Below are 23695 nucleotides of genomic sequence, written 5' to 3' on the forward strand. Positions count from 1 at the left end.
TTTTTTTTTTTTTTTTTTTTTTTTTGATGGGAGATTTTTGTGCGTCAAGTGCTTGATGTTGAATCTGAAGTTTTAAGTTTTGGTTCTTGGCAACTTCTTTGCCTGTCAGTTTTATGGAGCTTAAGAGAGTGCAGAGACCTCATGGAACATCAGAAGGCTCTCTTTCAAGCAATGAATGTTTCCTACTTTTAAGAACTTGGAAGAGTATCTATTTTTCCCTTCTTAATAACGATTATATTTGTTTCCTTCAAAATGTTTTAAATTTCCTTTAATCCATAGTGGTTATTAATATTTCAAATGAGAAAAGAGGAGTCATTAGTTTCTCTTCCTGTATCAGCCTGTCATTTGTGTCACTGTCTGTCACTTTCCTGCCTTTGCACCAGGTTATGGAGACAGAACGGATGATTTATCTGGTGACAGAATATGCTAGTGGAGGGGAAATATTTGGTAAGTACATTTATTGCATTCTTTAAGCAGCTATTGAGCACCCTATGGCAAACCTAAAATAGCTGTCCAGTGCCTTTGTCCCTTGAGCAGCTGTCACTTGGTGCTGTTCTTCAGTCCTGTCATTTTCTATCAACAACAAAGTCATTTTAATTTGTTTCGGTTAATCTAGTAAAATCCCTTCAACACATTTGTTTCCTTAGCAAAGGTGTTTTGTTTATTTCAATCCGGTGCTGACAGTTGAGATTAAAGATCTCCAAAAACAAGCATCCTTTCTGAACATGGGACTGAGGGTCTTTCCTGTTAGCAGGTTCTGACTGAGGTTAGCAAGTGCGACAGAACTCCCACATGTGTGCAGGCCTCTGTTGTGTGAGAAAGAGCCACTTGGAGCAAACAATCTCACCTGAATGAATTCCTGAAACTTCGTTAAAGTGTAACATGTAACTGTATTATTTACCATGTGTTCATAGTTCCCCTCAGTGATTCTTGTAATTTTGGGGGTTGTGCCTTCAGTGACTATTTTTTCCTCTCACACTTAGCTTCAGCACAATGTCAAATAAGCAGGAGACTTTGTTACTGACAAATCTGATTTTTAAGGTGGCAAAAACTGACAAAATTTTTTTTTTAATAACAGTGATAAATAGAGCCAAGTAGAGTTAAAGGGTAAATTTCCAATTCTAAATTGATGTGTCTTTTATTTTTTCTTTTGGCAACTAACTACAGAGAAAAGTTTGTTTATATACTTTAGGTTTGTCTAATTTATTTTTAAACAATTTATAAATATGAACACAATTTAAATTAAAAAAAAAATTAAACATTTGCTCCTTCCTGCATGCCGATAAAATGTATTTAAAAGCATGGAATCACTTGTAAAATGGAATCTTCTTATTAATGACTAGTCACTCGTGGCTATATCGGGGTGTGTGTGTGTGTGTGTGTGTATGTATGCGCATTTGAAAGCTTCCCTAGCGATCTAATGTTTTTTGTGTCACAGTATCTTTAGGATAAGTGCTAGTCCTTTTTAAAACAGGTATCATTGTTTCTTAATTGGCTTTGTATATATGATTAGTTTATGGTAAAGCTAATGGTGATAGAATAAAATTTATAATCAATATAGTGTGGGAGGGGATACTTTATTTCAAAGAAATGAAAGCATTACAAGATTTGAAGAATAACATTGTTTGTCAAGAAGGTATGGTAGCCCTTCATTATGTAGGATAATTATATGCCAGTCAGTTCCTTGGAGATACTGACTCAGTTAAGACCCTGGTTTTCCTTTCTGTGGAGAAATCTGATGGAAATAGTCAGGGAAATCAACATATTACTTTGAAGATGAGAACGGAAACTGTAAAACTCGGTATAGTAGAGAATAGTATGCAGAGGGCAGTTTGGTTAACTTTTGGAGATCAAGGTAGTCTTCCCGGAGGGCACAGTTATATGGAAATGTATGAACCAGAAAGTAAAAGCATGAGAGAGAATATTTGGAGAGAGAGTAATAGCAGTCATGTTATTGGGAGACTATACTGCGGTCTGACATTCCAGGCACATGTTATGATAACCCTGCCTTAATTAAGATCACAAATATATACAAAGGCAAATAGAAAATTTTATTATCTAGATAATGCTTTTTCTTTGGACAAGGTGTTGCTCTGTTGCCCAGGCTGGAATGCAATAGCGCGCAATCTTAGCTTACTGCAGCCTCAAACTCCTGGGCTGAAGCAATCCTCATGCCTCAGCCTGCTGAGTGAGTAGCTGAGACTATATGTGTGTGCTACCACACCTGGCTAATTTCTAAATTTTTAGTAGAGTTTGGGGGGCGGTCTCACTGTGTTGCTCAGGCTGGAAGACACCTTTTTACAAGTTTTATTCTATAAAAAATCAAACATTTCCCAAGTTCTTGAACTTCCTGTTAGATATTTTATCTCATAGAAAGACATTTATTGGTAGAGAAACAATGGTAATTTGGGGAGAAAAAAGATCATGTCATCACATATATATCTGTATTATATATGATATATATTATATATGTTATATATTTTTTATTATTGCACTTTAGGTTCTGGGGTACATGTGCAGAACATGCAGGATTGTTGCATAGATACCTACATGGCAATGTGGTTTGCTGCCTCCATCCCCCCATCACCTATATCTGGCATTTCTCCTCATGTAATCCCTCCCCAACCTCCCTACCCCCCACTGTCCCTCCCCTATTCCCCACTAACAGACCCCAGTATGTGATACTCCTCTCCCTGTGTCCATGTGTTCTCATTGTTCAACACTTGCCTATGAGTGAGAAAATGTGGTGATTGTTTTTCTGTTCTTGTGTCAGTTTGCTGAGAATGATGGTTTCCACATTCATCCATGTCCCTACAAAGGACACAAACTCACCATTTTTTATGGCTGCATAGTATTCCATGGTGTATATGTGCCACATTTTCCTTGTCCGGTCTGTCATCGATGGGCCTTTGGATTGGTTCCAGGTGTTTGCTATTGTAAACAGTGCCGCAGTGAACATACGTGTGCATGTGTCTTTATAATAGAACGATTCATAATCCTTTGGATATATACCCAGTAATGGGATTGCTGGGTCAAATGGAATTTCTATTTCTAGGTCCTTGAGGAATCGCCCCACTGTCTTGCACATGTTTGAACTAATTTACACTCCCACCAATAGTGTAAAAGTGTTCCTATTTCTCCACATCCTCTCCAGCATCTGTTGTCTCCAGATTTTTTAATGATCACCATTCTAACTGGCGTGAGATGGTATCTCAATGTGGTTTTGATTTGCATTTCTCTAATGACCAGTGACGATGAGCATTTTTTCATGTTTGTTGGCCTCATAAATGTCTTCTTTTGAAAAGTGTCTGTTCATATCTTTCACCCACTTTTGAATGGGTTTGTTTGTATTTTTCTTGTCAATCTGTTTTAGTACTTTGTAGATTCTGGATATTAGCCCTTTGTCAGATGGGTAGATTGCAAAAATTTTTTCCCATTCTGTTGGTTGATGATTCACTCTAATGATTGTTTCTTTTGCTGTACAGAAGCTCTGGAGTTTAATTATGTCCCATTTGTCTATTTTGGTTTTTGTTGCCAATGTGTTTGGTGTTTTAGTCATGAAGTCCTTGCCTATGCCTATGTCCTGAATGGTTTTGCCTAGGTTTTCTTCTAGGGTTTTTATGGTGTTAGGTCTTATGTTTAAATCTTTAATCCATCTGGAGTTAATTTTAGTGTAAGGTGTCAGGAAGAGGTCCAGTTTCTGCTTTCTGCACATGGCTAGCCAGTTTTCCCAACATCATTTATTAAACAGGGAATCCTTTCCCCATTGCTTGTTTTTGTCAGGTTTGTCAAAGATCAGATGGTTGTAGAAGTGTGGCATTACCTCCAGGGCCTCTGTTCTGTTCCATTTATTAAACAGGGAGTCCTTTCCCCATTGCTTGTTTTTGCCAGGTTTGTCAAAGATCAGATGGTTTTAGATGTTTGGCGTTGCCTCTGAGGGCTCTGTTCTATTCCGTTGGTCTATATCTCTGTTTTGGTACCAGTACCATGTTGTTTTGATTACTGTAGCCTTGTAGTATAGTTTGAAGTCAGGTAGCGTGATGCCTCCAGCCTTGTTCTTTTTGTTTAGACTTTTCTTGGCTATGCAGACTCTCCTTTGGTTCCATACGAAGTTTAAGGTGGTTTTTTCTAGTTCTTTGAAGAGGGTCATAGGTAGCTTGATGGGGATAGTTTATTGAGAGTTTTTAGCATACAGGCTGTTGAATGTTGTCAAAGGCTTTCTCTGCATCTATTGAGATAATCATGTGGTTTTTGTCTTTGGTTCTGTTTACGTGGTGAATTACGCTATAGACTTGCGTATGCTGAAACAACCTTGCATCCCTGGGATGAAGCCTACTTGATTGTGATGGATAAGCCTTTTTATATTCTGTTGCAGTCAGTTTGCCAGGATTTTATTGAAGATTTTTGCATCTATGTTCGTCACGGATATTGACCTGAAGTTTTCTTTTTTTGTTGAGTCTCTGCCAGGTTTTGGTATCAGGATGGCGTTGGTCTCATAAAATGATTTGGGAAGAAGTCTCTCTTTTTGGATTGTTTGGAATAGTTTCAGAAGAAGTGGTACCAGCTCCTCTTTGTATGTCTGGTAGAATTCGGCTGTGAACCCATCCGGACCTGGGCTTTTTGTGGTTGGTAGGTTCTTAATTGCCGCCTCAACTTCAGCCCTTGTTTTTGGTCTATTCAGGGTTTTGACTTCTTCCTGGGTTAGGCTTGGGAGGGTGCAAGTGTCCAGGAATTTATCCATTTCTTCCAGGTTTACTGGTTTATGTGCATAGAGATAGTTGTTTGTAGTAATCTCTGATGGTAGTTTGTATTTCTGTATTGGTGGTGATATCCCCTTTATCGTTCTTTATTGCCTCTGATTCTTCTTTCTTTTCTTTTTTATTAATCTGGCTAGAGGTCTGTATTTTGTTGATCTTTTCAAAAAACCAGCTCCTGGATTTATTGATTTTTTTGAAGAGTTTTTTGTGTCTCTATCTCCTTCAGTTCTGCTCTGATCTTAGTTATTTCTTGTCTTCTGCTAGTTTTTGAGTTTTTTTGATCTTGCTCCTCTAGCTCTTTCAATTTTGATGATAGTGTGTCAATTTTAGATCTTTCCTTGCTTCTCATGTGGGCATTTATTGCTATAAATTTTCCTCTAGACACTGCTTTAAATGTGTCACAGAGATTCTGGTACTTTGTGTCTTCGTTCTCATTGGTTTTGAAGACCATCTTTATTTCTGCCTTCATTTCATTATTTATTCAGTCAGCATTCAAGAGCCGGTTGTTCAGTTTCCATGAAGTTGTGTGGTTCTGAGTTAGTTTCTGAATTCTGAGTTCTAATTTGATTGCACTGTGGTCTGAGAGACTCTTTGTTATGATTTCCGTTCTTTTGCACTTGCTGAGGAGTGATTTACTTCCAATTATGTGGTCAGTTTTAGAATAGGAGTGATGTGGTGCTGAGAAGAATGTGTATTCTGTGGATTTGGGGTGGAGAGTTCTGTAGATGTCTATTAGGTTTGCTTGATCCAGATCTGGGTTCAAGTCCTGGATATCCTTGTTAATTTTCTGTCTTGTTGATCTGTCTAATATTGACAGTGGAGTGTTAAAGTCTCCCACTATTATTGTGTGGGAGATCTAAGTCTCTTTGTAGGTTGTTAAGAACTTGCTTCATGTATCTGGGTGCCCCTGTATTGGGTGTGTATATAATTAGGATTGTTAGTTCTTCTTGATGCATTGATCCTTTTACCATTATGTAATGCCCTTCTTTGTCTCTTTTATCTTTGTTGGTTTAAAGTCCATTTTGTCAGAGACTAGGATTGCAACTCCTGCTTTTTTTTGCTCTCTGTTTGCTAGGTAAATCTTCCTCCCTCCCTTTATTTTGAGCTTATGTGTGTCCTTGCATGTGAGATGGGTTTCCTGGATACAGCACACTGATGGGTTTTGACTTTTTAATCCAATTTGCCAGTCCATGTCTTTTGATTGGGGCATTTAGCCCATTTACATTTAAAGTTAATATTATTATGTGTGAATTTGATCCTGCCTTTTTGATGCTAGTTGGTTGTTTTGCCCATTAGTTGATGTAGTTTCTTCATGGTGTTGATGGTCTTTACCATTTGGTACATTTTTGGAGTGGCTGGTACTGGTTGTTCCTTTCTATGTTTAGTGCTTCTTTCAGGAGCTCTTGTAAGGCAGGCCTTGCTTCCAGTACTGTGAGTGAAGAAATTTTAACATGTTTTAAGCTATCTAATTTGTGATAATTTGTTACGGCACCCCTACTAAACTAATACAGATGAGGACAGGATATTGGCACAATTTCATACTATCTCCCCATAAAATCCTAATCATTTATAAAGGGGAAAAGCACTTATATGATGGAGGATCTGACCAGCCTCAATGAAATCAAGTGACCTATCTGAACATCACATGTGGTATGAAGGATTCAAAGGAGTAATGTAAAACTATGGAGAGCAAGGTATTTCCGACATGCTGTAGCATGTTCAACATATTTGGAGATGAGAGATAGCCTGGCATATTCCATATTCCTTAAGAGGTTTACTATGGTTAAATACAGGGTGTATGTAATAGAGGGAAGGGTCAATAGTGAAGGACTTTATGTGACTTATTTGACTTGGCCAGACTCCCCTTTGTACCCTCTTCTTGTACTATATTCTTTCTTAATAGCATTTATATCAGTTATAGTTTATATTTAATTTTGTAATTATTTAATGGTATCTCTGTCACACTAGACATCAAACTTCACAAGTTTAGGGACCATGTCTGTTTTGCCCACCATGTATCCCCATGTCTATTTTTGCTCTCTAGTTCTTACTGTTGAACTGAAATACTTACTGCTGGAAATGATCAGTAAATGTTTGTTGAATTAATGAATGAAAGAGTGAGTGAGTGAGTAAGGAACTGAATTTTACCCTGAACTATTATCATACATTCTGGAGGAAGGATTGGGATGGGGCATACCCCAAGACCTATTAGGAAACTGCACAGCAAACCATTTGAGAATTGAGCAGACTCTTCAGCAGAGGATGAGTGGCCACCTGGCTTGACTACTTAGCTGTGTAGACATGGGGATGACTTCAGGGAAGCCAGGGTAAAAAATAAAAAGAAGAATTTAAACAACAATTTAGCAGAGAAATCAACAGTGGCACACCATGAGAAGTTAGATTCTAAAATAATTTGCTGGAAGGTTACTAAAAAACAGAAAAAAAAAAAAACCCCATCAATGACAATAACAATCTCCAGGGGGTAAATCATAGTCCAGGATTGGTTTAATATGTGATGTATTATACCAGTTTTCTAAAAAACATTATGGTATGTTAAAGAAAAATACAGTAAAAATATGGTGTGAAGGATCGTGAACAGTATAGCTGTATTGGACACTTACCATGAATGGAGCATGTAGGACTGGAAGTTCCTCTGGGTGAGTTAGTGAGTGAGTGCTGAGTGGATGTGAAGGCCTAGGACATTACTGTACACTACTGTAGACTATAAATGTGGTAAACTTAGGCTATACTAAATTTATATATTTTTAAAAACAACTGTACCATGGTGTGACAACAGCTATGACTTCACTAGACAATAGGAACTTTTCAGGTTTATTATAATCATATTTATAAGAATATCATTGTCATGTATGCAGTCTGGCATTGATCAGAATGGCATTAGGCAGTTCATGACTGTACTATTTTTTGACAATTTTGAAAACTATTTGTGTGCTGAAATATTTTGGAATAGCTGCCAAAGGAAATTGAAGAAGGTGATAGAACACCCCAAATCCAAAAATTTGAAACCTAAAATGCTAAAAAAAATCTAGAACTGTTTGAGGGCTTGCATGTGCTTAAAGGAAATACTCATTGGAACATTTAGGATTTCGGAGTTTTGGATTTGGGTTGTTCAAATATTGGGCTCAAGTGATCCACCTGCTTTGGCCTTGCAAAGTGCTGGGATAGGCTGGGTGTGGTGGCTCACACCTGTAATCCTAGCACTTTGGGCAGCTGAGGCCTGTGGGTCACTTGAGGTAAGGAGTTTGAGACCAGCCTGGCGAATGTGGTGAAACCCTGTCTCTACTAAAAATACATAAGCTAGCCAGGTGTGGTGGCAGGCGCCTGTAATCCCAGCTCCTTGAGAGGAGAATCGCTTGAACCTGGGAGGCGGAAGTTACAGTGAGCCAAGATCGTGCCACTGCACTGCAGCCTGGGATACGGAGTGAGACCCTGTCTTTAAAAAGAAAGAAAGAAAGAAAGAAAAAAGTGAAGGCTTATTTACCAAAAGAGGCAGCACTCTGTGAATGTGCTAAAACCACCAAATTCTGCCCTTTAAAATGGCAAACTTAGGGCATGTGAATTGTATTTAAATACATTTCAAAGAATCAGAGAGTAGACTGAATTTGACCCGTGGGCTATAGTTTCCCTTTCCCTTGTCTAGGGTAACTCTCCATTTCTCTTCTTCGGTTATTGGATTGATCATAGTGTTGTCATCAGAGATAGGAAATTAGAGGAGGAATAGAAGGCTTAAAGAGGGAAATGAAAAATTTGGTGGGATATATGGATGGGGAATGGGAATGGCATATAGCATTTTATTGTGGGATATTCAGCTAGGGATATATAGAAATATTCAGGATATAGTTTTGGAGTTTAGGATGAGCTTGGCTGAATATAAAACATTGATAGTCACTAACATATGGGTGGCTTTACATATGTCTGATTGATTGGTTGCCCACATGGTTTATCTCCAGGTCAACTGATAGTGATGACCCAAAGCCCAGACATTGAGGGAGTGTATGAGATCATTCAAGGACAGCATAGAGCAGAATCAGAAGAGGGAGTGAAGGGAAAAATCAGAGAACATGCTACAACATGTTCACAGCAGTCAGAGAAAGGAGGCCCAGCAAAAGATATGAACAATGAATAGTCCCAACAATAGAAGAATCAGAAGTTGAATATATGTGGAAGTGAAAACTAAGAGCTTTAGAAGCAAACAGTCAAGTGTTCAGATGCTACAAGAGGCCAAATAAAGACTAGCAATTTGCAACCAGGATACCATTTTGACTTTAGCTAGAGAAATATTAATAAAATGGCAAAGGTGGAGACAGATGTTAAAGAAGCAGAGGCATTGGGTGCTATTTTGAGAAGCATAGCTCTGAAGGAAAGAAGGGAGAAGACAGTAGTTTATATAGGAAACAGGGTTGTTGGGAGAGAATTCTCCATGAGTATCTCACATTTCTTAATGAGGAAGGCACTGACTGCCTTTGTTGTAGACTGTTTTCTTAAGGATGTTTATATAGTTAGCAGCCTTGAAAGATAGAGATACTATCTCCCTCTACAGCTCAAAGATAGGTCTGTTTATTGCCCATTGTGAAAGATTCCCAAAACTCCAAGCTCTGTTCTCCCGTAATGCACCCAACTGTGTGTGCAGGCGTCCTCTTTGCAGTGCCATGTGAACATTAGGGCTTAGGAAACTGAAGCAAATACCTTGACGCTCATGCTGCTTTCTGTGCCCTAAGTAACAAAGTCCTTTGTCTCTAACCTAGGGGTTGCCTATCTTCTGCCATCATCCATATAATTGCGGCAGGTTGAATTATTAGCTTGCAAAAATGGCTAGATCTCAGACCCTCTTGATACTTGACAAGAAACAAGGAGGGGTTTGTTTTATTTTGATTTGTTTAAATATGAGACTTGATTACAGGTTGAGGTTGAAGATGCAGTAGTGAAGAAGATGAGTTTGACAATAATTGATATGGAAAACAGTCTCTAAAGCAAGATCAATGAGGAACTAGAGATGGTTGAGGTATGAGCATAATTGTAAGGAATTAACCTTGCACATCAAGAAGGATAGAAGGAAAGGATGCATGTGGGTGTAGGTAATTTTTTGGGTAGAAGAATGTGAAAAAGATGTTTCATGCTTTCCATGTAATTTTCTATTTAGAGTAGCAGATTATGTTATCAGGTGAATTAAGGGTGAGAGGGTAGAGACCTGGATCATCATGGAGAAAGTGAAATTAGCTGCAGGGAGGAATGAGAGGGGGGTGATTAAGAATAGTGAAAGCGTTGATTAAAGGCCCTAGGGATAGGAAACAGTTAGCTTGTTATTCCACTATACAGAATTCAGTGATGTTTTTTTTTCCCTACCACCAATTCTCAACTACCTGTGCGTAAATTGGATAAGACAGACAATTGGACTGATCCCATGTTTGGAGTTTACAAGACATGTGCAAATGAAGAGGTGACACTTGACAAGGGTTTTGAGGCCACTAGTGGTAATGTCATTAAAGTGTGAGCCTTTGGGCTTAGGCTGAAGTGGGGTTAGGGAGGCAAGTGAGAGACCAGGATGAATGATTTTAAATAAGAACTTTTAAAGCTGGCTGGGCATGGTGGGTCACACCTATAATCTCAGCACTTTGGAAGGATCAGGCGGGCAGATCACTGGAGCCCAGGAATTTGAGACCAGCCTAGGCAACATAGCGAAACTCTTGTCTCCGTGATTTAAAAAGAATTCATAGATCTACAAGTCTAGATGAAGTTGAAAAGCAAGTGTGTTGGGCATAAGAAGGTTGGAGAGATGAAAGTCTAAAACTACACTGCCCAGCACGATAAGTTACACTGTCCCACATGTTGCTATTATGCATTTGAAATGTAGCTAGTGCAGCTGAGGAACTGAGTTTTGAATTTAATTTACAAACTGAGGTATTATATAAGAGTTTTAGGTCGACTATGAGAGTCTGCCAAATACCAACTTAGAGAGCACAGTCTCCAAGATCACCGCTCACTCTGCTGTCAACTACAAGTTCGAGAAATTGCCCAAACCAGTTAAGTTTGATAAATGGCTAGAAGGATTCACAAAATTCACTGAAAGCTAATATACTCTCAGTTTTGTTTATTACAGGGAAAGGATACAGATTAAAATAGCCAGGGAAGGAAGCACAGAGTCCAGGAGAAGTACCAAATGCAGAGCTTTTGTTACCCTTTCCGTGTGGATGCAAGATGTGTTACACTCCTGGTACTGATGTGTTACATTGTGTACAGAGCACTACCTGTCCAGAAAGCTCAGCTGAGCCTCTGTGTTCAGTGTTTTTATTTTACATAAGACTGATTGATTGATTGCTCACATGATTGATCTGTATGTCCAGGTCAACTGATGCTTATGACCCAAAGCCCACACATCAAGTCACACTGTTGTGTAGCCAGCAATGTATATCTAATCTCTACCCTGAAACTATATGGGTATGGCGAATCCCAGCCTAAATCAGGTTGTTAGACTTTCTGTCATGACCCAAGGCTCCCAGACAAACAGAGACACTACTAGCAGAAATAACATTCCAAGAACCCAGAGATTGCTTCCCAGAAGCTAAGGGAAGGCCAGGCCTTCTTTTGGGCAAGGCCACGTTCTTCACTGTGCAGAGTCTAAAATATTTTTCTGTTAAACAAAACTCTTATTTTGATAAAACTATATTACACCTTGGCATTTTAGTTGCCATATGCTGTAAATATAAAATACACAGTGGATTCTGAAGACTTAGTATGAAAAAAAGAAGGTACCCTATCTCATTGCTATTATTATTATTATTATTATCAGGATAGAGTTTTGCTCTTGTTGCCCAGGCTGGAGTGCAATGGTGCAATCTCAGCTCACCACAACCTCTGCCTCCCGGGTTCAAGTGATTCTCCTGCCTCAGCCTCCCGAGTAGCTGGGATTACAGGCATGCACCACCATGCCCGGCTAATTTTCTATATTCAGTTGAGACAGGGTTTCTCCATGTTGGTCAGGCTAATCTTGAACTCCCGACCTCAGGTAATCTGCCTGCTTTGGCCTCCCAAAGTGCTGAGATTACAGGCATACGCCACCATGCCCGGCTTATTGCTATTATTTTTATTGATTACATTCTGAAATGATCTTTTGATGTATTGGGTTAAAGTAAGTTACTGATTTTCAAAATGGGTACTTTTTTTTTTTTTTAAATGTGATGATTAGAAAATCTTATATAAATGGCACACATTGTATTTTACTTGATAGTGCTAATGTAGAAGGTTATGATAAGAGAGGGGGAAGTTTAGAATTTCAGAGGTAAAATAATGTCAAGCAAAGACGAGTCCAAGATGTGGCTATAGGAATAGTTGCTGCACATTGATAGAGTTTTAGGTCACTGGAGAGAAAGAAGGTTAACCGTCAAATAAGCTGATTGATGTTTACATTGCCTAGGTGATGGCGGAATCTGAGTGGAGGGCGCAGTAGACTACAAACTAGGTTTCAGTCAGTGTCTTTGATGAATGTGAAGGCAAGAGAGGCAGAAAGGGAGTATACCAGCTGCCCAAGAACTTGGTGTAATACTGTTAGTGGAGACCTTGAAGAGATTATGTTACTTCCTAATCCCTGGTGGAACATTGTCCCTTTTTTCTCCAAGAGGTCTGTAAAGGAATTGATAGTCTTAGAGGAGTTCATCGGAAAGGTGATTATTAATAGGACGTGTCGGCTCAGATATTAAAGGCCTGCTGCCCTTCTTTGTCCTTTGTCCCTCCATAACTTTTGTGACCCATCTCAAATGTCATTCCCTCTGTGAATGCTGCTCTGATTTTGCCAGATAGCTAATTGCCTTTTTCTTTTTCACTTTGAATGTATCTCTTTATAGCACTTTTTGAAATAATTTTTTTTCATTTCTAAGTCTCTTTTACTGGTAATCTAGACTCTAGTTCCTTCACCTACCACTTTTCTACTGATAGTTCTGCCAGATCTCCCTCATCTTTCTTACGTCTAAATTTTGGAATGTTCCTGGCTTCAGTCCTTGGACATCTTTTCTTCTCTATGTCTATCTACTCCCTATTTGATTATATGATCCATTAAGCTGTTGACTCCCAAATTTTCAATCTTCATCGTGCATTGTGACAGCTCCTCTGAAGTCTAGCTTGTATGTCCAGCTGTTTCCTGCACATCTGCACTTGAGTATCTCATAGCACTTTTAACATTAGCAAAACTGAACACTTGATTCCTACTTACCAACTTTCTCTTTTCATCCGTCTTCCCCCTCTCAATAAGGGCAGATTCATTCATCAAGTTACTCACACCACAATCTTACAGGAATTATATTTGATTTGATTTCCTTTTTTTTCCTCCCATACCTATGTCAAACCTGTCTGTAGATTTTGCTGAGATTACTTTCAGAATATAGTTCTTCTTTGGTATCTGTAGGAGATTGGTTTCAGGACCCTCTTGGATACCAAAATCCACAGATGTTCAAGTCCCTTAGAAGTGGTGAAGTATTTGTATATAACTTATGCGCATCCTCCTATATACTTTAAATAATCTTCAGATTACTCATAAAACCTAATACAATGTAAATGCTATATAAATAGTTTTACACCATATTGTTTAGGGAATAATGACAAGAAAAAAGTCTATACATGTTTAGTACAGATGCAACCATCCATTTCTTTTTCCTTGACTATTTTCCAAGGGGGTTGATTGAATCCATGCATATGGTACCCACAGATAGAGAGGGAAGATTGTATATGCTGAATTCAATCACTTATCACCACCTCCATCAATACCAGTCTGGTGTAAGCCACAATCATGTCTTCACTGCAGTAGCCTTTAAGTAGTCTCTCTGAATCTGCCCTGAACCCCCTATTATAGCTGGAAGGATTCTTTTAAAATTCAAGTGGGATCTTACCACTCAGCTACTTCCATTGGCTTCCCCATCTATTTGGAATACATTTATAATTCCTACTGTGGCCTGTAAGACTATATAATCTGGTCTCCAGCAGTCTCTCACCACAGCTCCTCGCACTCTGCTTCTCTCATTGGCATCTCTTTCTTCTTCATTAAATCCTTTGCTGTACTCCCACTTTAAGACCTTCATATATTCTATTTCTTCTTCCTGAATTCTCCTTTTCTCACATGTCCACATGGCTGTCTCTCCTGTTTCCTTCAAGTCTCTTAATCAAATGTTATCTCATTGGAGAGGTCTTTGCTCACCATGCTGTCTGAAATCTCACTCTTCCTACTGGCCCACTGCTCTGTAGCCTCTGTCTTGCTTTACTTTTCTTTTTGGTTCTTATCACGAACTGACATATATTTATTTGTTTATTTACTGTCTTGAGTCAGTAAAATTTACGTGCCATTAAAAACTTTGTGATTTTTGTTTCCTGCTAAATCTTTAATACTTAAAGTAGTGCCCACAGAGAATGCATGTTCCATAAATATTTATTGATAAGTTGAATAATATACTAACTGAATGAAAGAATATTACTAGATTGCTGATTATGGCATTTAAGTTTTATTCATCTGTGTCTTCCTTGTTTAATGCAGTGTCTAACATATAGTAGGCATTCACTAAATGTATTTCATTGTGTCAGAATGAAATATAACCAAGTCAAGCATGGAATTTGCATGTTATTTTATAGCATATTTTAGTTAAATGAGTTTTTGACATGGGAAAAGCACCGTTTTTGGGGGTAACTTTATAGAGAAAGACATATTGAAGATGATGAATTCTAAGCAGTGCAATAAATAGACTTAGTAATTGGTTATTTAATGAGTATTTGTTACTAATTCAAGTGACTTATCAGGTTTGTTTTTGCAAACTATTCAGCTTTATATTTTGAAGGAGCAGTGATGACAATGTGGGTTTTTTTCAATGTTACAAACAGAATTGAGAAACTGGTTAGTTTTGTAAACCACTAAACTTACAATTTAAAACTTCCACACTGTGATATCTTTAGATATATATCCCCAAACTTCCTATTTGAGACCGTGAAGTCATAAATCCAGCACTTTATCAAGTCAAGTTTCCTGAATACCAGGCAGAACTCATGGGCATTTAAAACAAATGAGTAATTTAAGAGCAGTCTGTTGAAACGTTTATGATTTATTGTGAACATTCTCAGTGTCTTAAAAATAACATTTCTTAATGGTGCCAACATGTGTGGAACTCTGAACTTCTCACAAAGCCATTCATTTATGCCATGGGTCACTCAGAAACTATTAGGACAGAGGATCAGAAAGACTAACTTGCATAACCATTGTGTACAAGATACTGTGTTAAGTGTTTCACATAAGTTAATTTACCTTGTGACTGCCTGGAAGTTCAAGAACCACCAACTCGTTTTTTGAACACACTACTATGTACTGGTTTGTTGTGGCTTTTTTTTTTTTTTAAACATGCTTTTATTTAATCCTCAGCATTCTTTATGTCTTCACAACTATACTACCATTTTCCCACCAAGTTATTTACTCCTTTGATTGTTAAAAATTTAGCTATTTTCTAAGGCTTTCCTAACAGAAGTGAGTAACCATGCCACCGAACTTTAGGCACTCTGAATCAAAATAATCGACTTGCATTTAATTCCCTAATTAATTTCCAATTTATTATTTTTCATTTTTTTGTTCTGTTTTCTTAATATCAGATATGACTAACATTTCTTTTTTTTTTCTTCTTTTTTTTTTTAATGCCCCGCCAGGGGTGTGCCAGTGGAGAGAGGCATGAAGAAGGCAAGCTGGCAGGAGTGGGTCTGTAACCAGCATTTATATTTGTAACTGGCTCAAGATGTGTGAGGAAGCCACCTGTGCTTTGACCTCACTTTACAGTAAAACATTCATTTATAGTCTGATCACCCGGCCATTTCTACCATGACAGAAAAATAAGAGCTCCAGAGAACAGACCAAATTATTTTTGCTGTATTGGTTATATATAAATCCCAAAGCGCTGGGCATGGTGGCTCACTCCTGTAATCCCAGCACTTCGGGAGGCTGAGATGGGCAGATCACTTGAGGCCAAGTGTTTAAGACCAGCCTGGCCAACATGTTGAAACCCCGCCTCTACTAAAAAATACAAAGATTAGCTGGGCATGGTGGCACACGCCTGTCGTCCCACCTGCTTGGGAGGCTGAGGCACAAGAATCACTTGAATCTGGGAGGCAGAGGTTGCAGTGAGCTGAGATCGCACCGCTGCACTCCAGCCTGGACGACAGAGTGAGACTCCGTTTCCAAAAACAAACAAAAAAAATCTTAAAGGAATATTTTTGCCTGGCTCCTATATTAACAGTTACTTTCTCTGAAAAATCATAACCCTGTGTTTGTTATTATCCAGTGTCTACAAAGAGTTCAGCTTCTATAGTAGGTAAATGCAATATCAGCTGTTCCTTAGTAATCGAAACTAAAGTCTGCAATACCATTCTTTGATACAATAGCATTAACAGTAATTCCTTACTATCATGTAATAGCCAGGGCATGTTTAGGCTTTCTGCAGATGTCTGAAAACATCTCCTTATAGCTTGTACAACTTAAGATGCAAAAAATCCATACATCCATTGAATTGAAGTGTCTTGAATTTTTTATAATCTAAATTTTTAAATGATCTGTAACCTCATCCCTCCCCTACCAACATCTACTTTTTTTCTATGCTATCTATTTATGTAAGAAACTGGATTGTCTTAAAATTTTTCCCACATTTGGAATTTGGCTGATCATATCTTTATTGTGTCATTCAGCATGTTCTTCTAGTTCACTGTTTCTTGGAAAGTGCAAGTTATATTTAGGAATTTGATTAGTTCAGTTTTTAGAGGGGAAGCAGGAGTACTTCATAGTTTTTTATTGCATCACTTCAGGAGTTGTATAATATCTGATTTTCCCACTTTTAGTGATATTTACAATAATCTGCAGGTTTAGTTATTGTTCACAAAAATGATCTTTATAATTATAAAGTTTCCCTTCAATCTTTTGCCTAATGTTTTACCTACTCCTGTCATTTAGTTACTTAGTTATTTCATTAGAAGTTGCAAGACCTGTGGCTCACGCCTGTAATCATAACACTTTGGGAAGCCGAGGAGGAGGGACTCACAAGGTCAGGAGTTTCAGACCAGCCTGGCCAACACGGTGAAACCCCTTCTCTACTAAAAATACAAAAATTAGCTGGGTGGCATGCACTGGTAGTCCCAGATACTCGGGAGGCTGAGGCAGGAGAATCACTTGAACCCAAGAGGCGGAGGTTGCAGTGAGCCAAGACTGCGCCATTGCACTCCAGCCTGGGTGACAGAGCGAGACCCCATCTCCAAAATTTTTAAAAGTTGCAAAATGGTGATTATTTGAATTCTTTCATTCTTTCTACATTTATGAGTTATTGTTCTTCTATAAAGAACTTTGCCTTATAAACTACTTAGAAACTATGGTAATGACAAGATAAATGCTTGATTCCTTTTTTCCTTTATGTATCAGTTTTTAGAATAATGAATTGGTTCTTTAGCAATCTCCAGTGGAGACTAAGGAAGTTGGTTTTCTATTTTATAATATAATTACGCAATTATGGATTTTAGTATATTTGATGTGCTTCAGTCCATTGAGTCATTCTTCTTTTGATGCTGAAATTATTTCACTTAGCCAATGGGAGCCTCTTCAGGCTGACTCCTGTGTCCTTTTGATGTAATCTCAATAGTATGATATTTTCGTTGCTTTTAGGCAAGATGTCCTATGCTTATCTTGAACATTTCCTGTCCCAGACCTGGAATCAAACATTTCCCCTAGCAACTCTGGGTTTTTTTCTTTTCTTTTTTTGATACAGAGTCTCGCTCTGTTGTCCAGGCTGGGGTTTAGTGGTGTGATCTTGGCTCACTGCAACCTCCGCCTCCCGTGTTCAAGCGATTCTCCTGCCTCAGCCTCCTGAGTAGCTGGGACTATAGGCGCACACCACCACACCTGACTAAATTTTGTATTTTTAGTAGAAACAGGTTTCACTATGTTGGCCAGGCTGTTCTTGAACTCCTGGCCTCAAATGATCTGCTCGTCTTGGCCTCCCAGGGTGCTGGGATTACAGGCATGAGCCACTGTGCCTGGCCAACTCTGGTTTCTTTAAATGGAAAATAGCATTTAAAGACCAGAATATGGGCCCCAGGGATGCTCGTTAGTGCTACAGTACTTGGTTATTATTGCTTAGAGGAGGGGACAGAGCTATGAAATATATATTTTTTAATAGGGAGGAAAATGAAACATGAGTTTATACTAACATTCAATTAAAATGTAAGATTTCAGCATTTTTACTTAATTTCTTAAATATTATATCTTTATTTCTCCTTTCTCCTATGTTGAAAATTGTGGTTCCAGATAACTTTAACATAATCACATTATTGATGTGAGTGAGGGGAGAGACTGACTGATTGAAAGCAATACCAGTCGTATTACGTATAATGAGGAGACCTGTGGTTCTTTTTGTTCTTAGGATAGGTTCCATGAAGAATTGTCTTACTGTTTGGGCTGTTCTAGCAAAATACCTTAACTTTATGTATGCACAGTTAGGTATTATGTACCATGAATCTGCTGATTTTTTACAGGTTGCTTTCAATTTTTAGAACTGTTTCTTCTGTTTGATTCAATTCTGAATTGTTTCAGTTATATAAGACATTATTTGTTTCCAAAGTTAAAGCTACAAAACAGGGTGCATTCATATGTCTGGCTTCCACACCTTTTTAATAAGTAACCATTTACGTAACATTATTCCTTTTGGAAAATCTAAACAAACACACACAGATACATGCACATGCATGTTTGTATTTTCCCTTCCTTCCTACACAAACAGAAACATACTGTGCATATTTTTCTAAATCTTGCAGTGCTTCATGGATAGAAACCCATCCATGGACCAAAAATCCCTGGGCGAGAAGGGAAGACACACAGGATAAGAAATTACTGTAATATAGTTGTTCACTGATGTCGTATAGGCAGATAGACTAAATGTCATTAAACACAAATTAGGGAGGAGTTTTTCTAGGGCGGGTGAGTAGGTTAGGGTTAGCTTCAGAGAAACAACCTTTAAGCTGGATTTTAAAGGATAACCTTGAATTCCGGAGTTCAGGTGGGGATGGGGATGAGAATGGGAGACAGGCATTCCAGCAAGAAGCAAAAGCCCGAGCATCTTGGTGAAACAGCAAGTACACATGCAGGTGAACCCTGTTTATGAATTAGAACTATATATTGTAGGCTATGAGATTTTGTTGAAAAGTTCTAAGTAAGTGAATGGCATGACCAAAGAAATGTGTTAGAATAACTGGTAACGGCATAAAGGATAATGCACAGAAAGGGAAAGATGAAGGATGAAGATGAAACACTACATTTAAACAGGAGGCATACTGTTTAAATGTCAGTTGAAAACTTTAAATGTAAGTTAAATGTAAGTAATTGGATGTTAGGAGTGAGGAAGAAAGAGGTGTTGAAGATGATTCCAAAGTTCCTTTCATGGACAGCTAGATGATTGTAATAGGGATTCAGGAGGAGGACTAGGTTACAGTAGGAAGATAAAGAGAATGTTAGTTCAGGCCGAACACATTGGCTCACGCCTGTAATCCCAGCACTTTGGGAGACCGAGGTGGGCGGATCACTTGAGGTAAGGAGTTTGAGACCAGCCTGACCAACATGGTGAAACCCCGTCTCTACTAAAAATACAAAATTAGCTGGGCGTGGTGGCATGCACCTGTAGTCCCAGCCACTTGGGAGCCTGTGGCAGGAGAATTGCTTTAACCTGGGAGGTGGAGGTTGCAATGAGCCAGCATCACACCACTGCACTTGAGCCTGGATGACAAGCGAGTCTCCATCTCGAAAAAGAAAACAAACAAAAGAAGAGAACGTTAGTTCAGTTTGGTTCATGTTAAATTTAGATGTCTTTCAAAATTTTTTTAATTATAAAGATGGGATCTCACTATGTTGCTGAATTTGATCTTGAACTCCTCGACTCAAGTGATCCTCCCATCATGGCCTCCCAATGTGCTGAGATCACAGTTGTGAGCCACCACACCTGGCCTAAATTTAGATATCTTCATAACACCTAGATGAAGTTTTCCAACAGACATTTGAAAACAGGAGTTTGGAGCTCAGGAGGTTAGGTGACTAGAAACAATGAATTTGGGAGCCATTAGCCTTATATATTGCCATTAGTTACAATCTCATGCTAGATAAAGTTGCTTAGGGACATGTATGCACTTGAGCTGTTCCCTTTGGAAGACCAGTTAGAGCTAGGATTGCGAAATTATAAGCGTCAATATTTTAAAAAATCGAAAGGTACCTTTGTGACTTGGAGCATGCAGATTATACTAGGAATCTAGTTAGAACCTCTGTTACAGGGTTAGCCAACCAACTATTGCTAATATCTTGATGTAGCATGAGAAACATTTGTACTATTTGAGAAAATTTGAGTAGCATTTTTGAAAGGCATTTTGGAATATATGAGATTCTATTTCAAAGGCTGCCTGGGTTTATGCTTAGTCTAGAAATACTTTTTAAGAAGCCATAAGAAAACAAATCCTTCTTTATACATTAATGTGAATGGACTTGATATGAAAAGGATGGCATGTTTTTTATGAAGACAACTTAAAAAGCATGTAGTTTAGTAAAAAAGTGTGTTTTTGTAAAAGCTTGTCTCTTCTCTCATTGGCATTCCTTAATTTATAACAATAATAAATTAATAAGTATGAATAATTAACATCATTAATAATAAACATTAATTTATCATTACTAATAATAGTTTAAAGATAGAGTCTTGCCCTGATGCTCAGGCTGGAGTACAGTGGCATGATCATAGCTCAGTGTAGCCTTGAACTCCTGAGTTCAAGTGATCCTCCTGCCTCAGCCTCTCAAGTAACAGATTACCAGGTGCATACCACCATGCCATGCCTGGCTGATTTTGTTTGTTTGTTTTATGAGATGGGGTCACACTCTGTCACCCAGACTGGAGTGCAGTGACGTGATCTTGGCCCACTGCAACCGCTGCCTCCTGGGTTCAAGCAATTCTCCTGCCTCAGCCTCCCAAGTAGGTAGGACTATAGGCATATGCCACCATGCCCGGCTAATTCTTTTGTATTTTTAGTAGAGATAGGGTTTTACCATATTGGCCAGGCTGGTCTTGAACTCCTGACCTCAGGTGATCCACTTACCTCTGCCTGCTGAAGTGCTGGGATTATAGGCATGAGCCACCATGCCTGGCCTATGCCTGATTTATTTTTAATTTTTTTTGTAGCGGTGGGGTCTTGCTTTGCTGTTCAAGCTGATCTCAAACTCCTAGGCTCAAGCAGTCCTCCCGCCTTGGCCTCCCTAAGTGCTGGGATTATAGGTGTGATGCCCCATGCCTGGCCTAACCTATAATTATTAAGTATCCATCATAGGCAGAGTACTATTTGATGGGTAATAAGGAGGCATAGAAAAAAATTAAAATATTTCTAATTCCACATTTTCAAAACTAAAGCATATCCTATGATAAGGTATTTCACAAAGAAACTGTGTTTTCTCAAAACTCTCAAGGAAAAAGTTTATTTGGAAGAGACAGAAGAAAATTTAGTGTGCTTTTTGCTTTATACCAAGTATAGACTTGGATATGTGAAAATAGGTCATACATGTTAGTGTACCTTTTTAGATTACTTGAGAAGACTCGAATTCATTGAGGTGAGCAGTAGCATTTAGCATTCATTTTGCTAATAAAATCTAAAGTTCAGAAAATAGTTTTAAGAAAGAGGGATAGGAATTTATTCAATCATCTTTTGTTCTTTTAATAAATACTTATTACGGATACCGTTCCATTTATTAGATACAGTATTGAACAAAATGGCAAAAATGCCTGCCCTCCTGAAGCTTGGTGACCAGCCTGGCCAATATGGTGATACCCCATCTCTACTAAAAATACAAAAACTAGCTGGGTGTGGTGGCACATGCCTGTAGTCCCAGCTACTTAGGAGGCTAAGGCAGAAGAATTGCTTGAACCTGGGAGGCAGAGGTTGCAGTGAGCCAAGATTGCGCCACTGCATTCCAGCCTGAATGACAGAGTGAGACTGCATCTCGGAAAAAAAAAAAAAGAAAAAGGAGGAAATGATTAATAGACATATCAACTTGGATGTCTCTTAAGGGTATTATGGTGACTAAAAACCAGGCCAGACATGGTGGCTCGTGCCTGTAATCCCAACACTTTGGAAGGCTGAGGCAGGAAGTTGACCAGCTTGGTCAACTTGGTGAAACCCCGTCTCTAAATAATTAGTAAGGCATGGTGGTGGATGCTTGTCGTTCTGGCTGCTTGGGAGGCTGAGGTGGGAGGAGGTCAAGGCTGTAGCTAGCCACGACCGTGCCGCCGCAATCCATCCTGAAAGACAGAGCAAGACTCTGTCTCAAAAAGCAAACAAATGAAAACAAGAAAATAAAAAAGCCAATCTCAAAAGGTTTCTGACTGTATGATTTTGTTTATATAGTATTCTCAAAGTGATGAAATTACATAAATGGAAAACAGATGATTGATTTCTAGGAGTTAGGTATGGTGGGGCATAGAGAAACAAACATGGCTATATAGCGGTAGTACAAGGGAGGTCTTTATGGTGGTGAGATATTTTTGTATCTTTTTTTGATACAAAAGATTAAACAGGGGAAAAGTCAGGTACATATGTGAGAATACTCAGTAATGACTGAGTCTGAATAGTTGTATTTGCTATTGTAGTAATTGCAATGGTTGTTCCACAAATCTGCACGTGCGATAAAGTGACATAGAACTATTCATACAAATTGTACCCATGCCAAATTCTGGGTTTCGATATCGTTCTATAATTATGGAAGATTTAACCATTGGAGGAAACTGCGTGAAGGCTACATGGGACCTCTCTGCTCTGTCTTTGGAACTTCCTGTGAATCTATAATTATCTCAAAATAAAAAGTTTTTAAAGAAGGATTACTGCCTTGGCTGCTGTTTTGAGGAGTAATCCTAGGAGGTTATTGCAGAAATCTAAGGGAGAGGTAAGAGTTGCTGTTAAGGCTGGTGGCACTAGAGTGGAGTGAAGACGGGGTGAGAAATAGTTGGATTCTGAATATGGTTTGAATGTAGAGTGAATAGAATTTGCTGATGGATAGGATGGAGGGTGTGAGCGCAAGAGAAGCATGAAGGATGCCATAAAAGTTTTTGGCCTGGTCAATGGAAGAGAGAAGAGAAGAGATAGTGACAAGAAGCAACAACAAGGCAAGAAGCCCAGTAAGAGGTAGTTGGATTCCTGGCAAGGAAGACAAAATGACAAACCCTCTTCCTCTAGTGAGTGGCAGCCCGCGCCTGGGAGTTAGAGGACAATAGCATATTAAAGGGAGTGCACTCCTATTAACCTGCTCAGAGGTGCTAAGTTATCTTGGCCTCGCCCTGCTTTTTTGGAAAGAAGCGTTTGTTTGATAAACAGGAAGTCGTTTCCATGGGTGTAGGAAGAAGAAATGATAGAACTGAGTGGCAAAGCAAAGAATTGCTAGCTGTGGTTAGTTTGGAATTGGCAGAAAATTTTCAGGTGGTCACCTAAGATGAGCACACATGCTGCCTTTTCCCCTTTCCAGGCTGGGTTCATTCTTCACTGAAATGTGAGGTTTCTGCCTATTGCTTGTTCTGCTGTCAGGATATGTTCATTTTCAGCTACTGTTTTGCATCAGCTATGAGTCGTAGACTTAGCAGACAAATGGAGACACTGTCTGAATGGAAAAGTGACTTATTTTAAGAAACGTTGGCTCCTCACCGCTATCCCATTAGTGGCATACCTCTGACGCTCCATTGAAGCTGGCCTAGGGAAGCTAAGACTGGCTTCTGTGTATTTTTGCTCTTTGAAAGGTTAGAACCTAAATGTACCACAAGATATTTTCTTTCTGAGTAAGATTGGGACAAAATTGCAAACAGTGAATTCTGAAGCAGACTTACATGATGGTGCTCTAATACTTTAGAAACTTCAAA

The 23695-nt window shown here is 38.7% G+C and overlaps 1 protein-coding gene across 8 annotated transcripts in view; it reads left to right on the forward strand.

The window, feature by feature from the left end:
* SIK3 (SIK family kinase 3) overlaps positions 1–23695 on the forward strand; it is a 242828-nt gene that overhangs the window by 136402 nt on the left and 82731 nt on the right. For all 8 annotated transcript variants that reach the window (XM_032285432.1, XM_032285431.1, XM_032285435.1 and 5 more), the window contains exon 3: positions 384–447. In XM_032285432.1, coding sequence (XP_032141323.1) covers positions 384–447 — 64 coding nt within the window. The remainder of the gene's footprint in view (positions 1–383; positions 448–23695) is intronic.

Source organism: Sapajus apella, unplaced genomic scaffold (genome assembly GCF_009761245.1).
Source record: "Sapajus apella isolate SASKATOON/1434 unplaced genomic scaffold, GSC_monkey_1.0 scaffold16, whole genome shotgun sequence".
Taxonomy (NCBI): Eukaryota; Metazoa; Chordata; class Mammalia; order Primates; family Cebidae; genus Sapajus; species Sapajus apella.